The 2,224-nt window shown below is 35.3% G+C and overlaps 1 protein-coding gene across 1 annotated transcript in view; it reads left to right on the top strand.

Moving 5' to 3' along the window:
- LOC103974303 (NAC domain-containing protein 21/22-like) overlaps nucleotides 1–1,218 on the top strand; it is a 2,216-nt gene extending 998 nt beyond the window's left edge. The window contains exons 2-3 of the mRNA XM_009389093.3: nucleotides 1–159; nucleotides 654–1,218. The exon at nucleotides 1–159 is cut by the window's left edge and continues 107 nt beyond it. Of these exons, the coding sequence (XP_009387368.2) occupies nucleotides 1–159; nucleotides 654–1,013 (519 nt within the window). The 3' untranslated portion in view covers nucleotides 1,014–1,218. The remainder of the gene's footprint in view (nucleotides 160–653) is intronic.
- The last annotated feature ends 1,006 nt before the right edge of the window (nucleotides 1,219–2,224 follow it).

Below are 2,224 nucleotides of genomic sequence, written 5' to 3'. Positions count from 1 at the left end.
GCCACTGGTAAGGACCGAACAATCTACGATCCGACGACGCATACGATGGTTGGGATGAGGAAGACATTGGTGTTCTATCAAGGAAGAGCTCCCAATGGAGCAAAGACTGGTTGGGTCATGCATGAATTCCGACTAGAGACCCCTCACTCACCTCCCAAGGTATCAGAGCTACCATTTGGATCAGCATCCTCCATTTCTTCTTGTTTTAGCTTCCACAATCTATGTATGTGCTCACTTCATATTAATAGCTTGTGACACCAAGTATCAGAAACTGCTTATACTCGATGCTTGCCTGTTGAATCTTCTTGTTAAATTTGAGATGGAATTTTTTTCTTCATAGAACATTCAAATAATAGATATCTAATATAGAAATAATATAGTTAGGAACAGTGAGTGAGGTTTCAGAAACTTGTGGCTAGAATTGTACAGTGAGGTATTTCTTTGGGCCATGTAAATGAAAACAAAAGGTGTATTAACTCTAGAACTTAACAGGCATCCAACCATAAGCTGTATCGGTGAGCTGCAATAATGTGCATGCAGAAAGAGTATGTGAAATTGACCTTCTCACTGAAATGTGTTTTGTCCAAAGATAGCTCATACATAGCATGTTATGGTGAATTGATGTGTGGTTTTGGTGCAATCCTTTATGACAGGAGGACTGGGTTCTGTGTAGAGTCTTTCACAAAAGGAAAGGGGAGGGAGAAGAGCATGAGCAGCTGAGTGCTTCTTCTGCCATGCCTGCAGGTGTGTGCCATGGACAAGTGGGGCCTTCATTCTCCACTCTCCCACGCCAAGAGGACAGTAGCCTAAACCCCTTCCTCAACGTGGCACTGCTGCAGTGCAACTCTCTTGGCTTCCCACAGGAGACGGGGAGCAGATTTGTGACGGGGATCAGCCCAAGGTGTGAAGAAGAAGAAGAAGAAGAAGAAGAAGATGATGATGATGAACTTGGATTTCTGTTGGATTTAGGGTTTGAGCATGGTGTGAGCTACCAAGGTGGCAAGGCTACTTAATAGGTTTTGTATTTACTAAAGGGACTGATGTTGTGAGTTTGCATGAGTCCAATAGTAGGCAATTAATGTTGATTAGGACTTGGTGAGTGATTGACATGGTCATGTAAAGATATCAAATAGTAGCAACTTGGCTTACTTCTGGATGACTATATTTTTCACTTTATAAAACCAAAAAAATGAAAATTGATAGTTTCTATTTTTTTTTTCCTAAGCTTTTAAATAATCACGGTTCATGATCCTCCTATCTTATTTTAAATAAATAAAATCAACAAGAATGCATACTTATTTGCATTTTGTTGGGAACTACAAGGATCTCCTATCTCACTTAAAGAAATTTAGACTGTGGTTTCCTAAATAAACTTGCATTTTGCTAGACTAAGAACATATAATTCCTGGAGTGATGTTACTGTTTTTTTTATAAAAAAAACATAAGATAGTTGTAATAAACTACTTTTGGACGAGAAAAATTAAAAATATATGGTTTAGAATTATATAATAAGTAATGCTAAGTTGGTTTAGCTATGCACATTTGTCTTGAATTTAAAATAGACACCAAAAAAGGTAGAGTTATAACACAGAAAGGCATTCATGTTGCAAGATTTGGAGGATACTGGAATGACAAAATTGGAATTAATGACCGAATAGAGGATACAAGTAGAAATTAAGAAGGTGACATATCATCTAAAATATTCACTTTAAACTACCTGCAATTAATCTGATAGAGATAGGAGAAGATAAAGACTACATGTTTCAATGTATTCTAATCCATCCTTTTCTTCAAGAACAACTTACTAGCATTTTTCTCCTCCATTGCGATTAGGCATATATCCTTGACATTTTCATGTTAGAGTTGAAAAGATATTTCATGTTAATTAAACTATAACTTGGATTTATGGAGAGCCATGGTTGCAAATGTTTATAGATATCACTTCAATATAAAATCAACATAATAATGAATCAGAATATTTCAATTATTTGGGATCAGCTATATACATCTTTTACCATTATTAAACTTTGTATGATTCAAAATGAATTTAATACAAAATAAGTCATGGAAAGAATGTTGAACAGCTTACTAAAAACGAGGATTTTTAATGAAATAAATTATGGTTCAAAAGGAATTACATGAGTAGATTAGAAAAATGAAAATCTTCCAGAATATAACCGAGTAGATAAAATGCATTACATAAGATGTGCCAAAAATATTATCA

This window comes from Musa acuminata, chromosome BXJ1-2 (assembly GCF_036884655.1).
Source record: "Musa acuminata AAA Group cultivar baxijiao chromosome BXJ1-2, Cavendish_Baxijiao_AAA, whole genome shotgun sequence".
Taxonomy (NCBI): domain Eukaryota; kingdom Viridiplantae; phylum Streptophyta; class Magnoliopsida; order Zingiberales; family Musaceae; genus Musa; species Musa acuminata.
The sequence above is the reverse complement of the archived record's forward strand: the minus strand, read 5'-3'. Positions and strand labels throughout refer to the sequence as shown.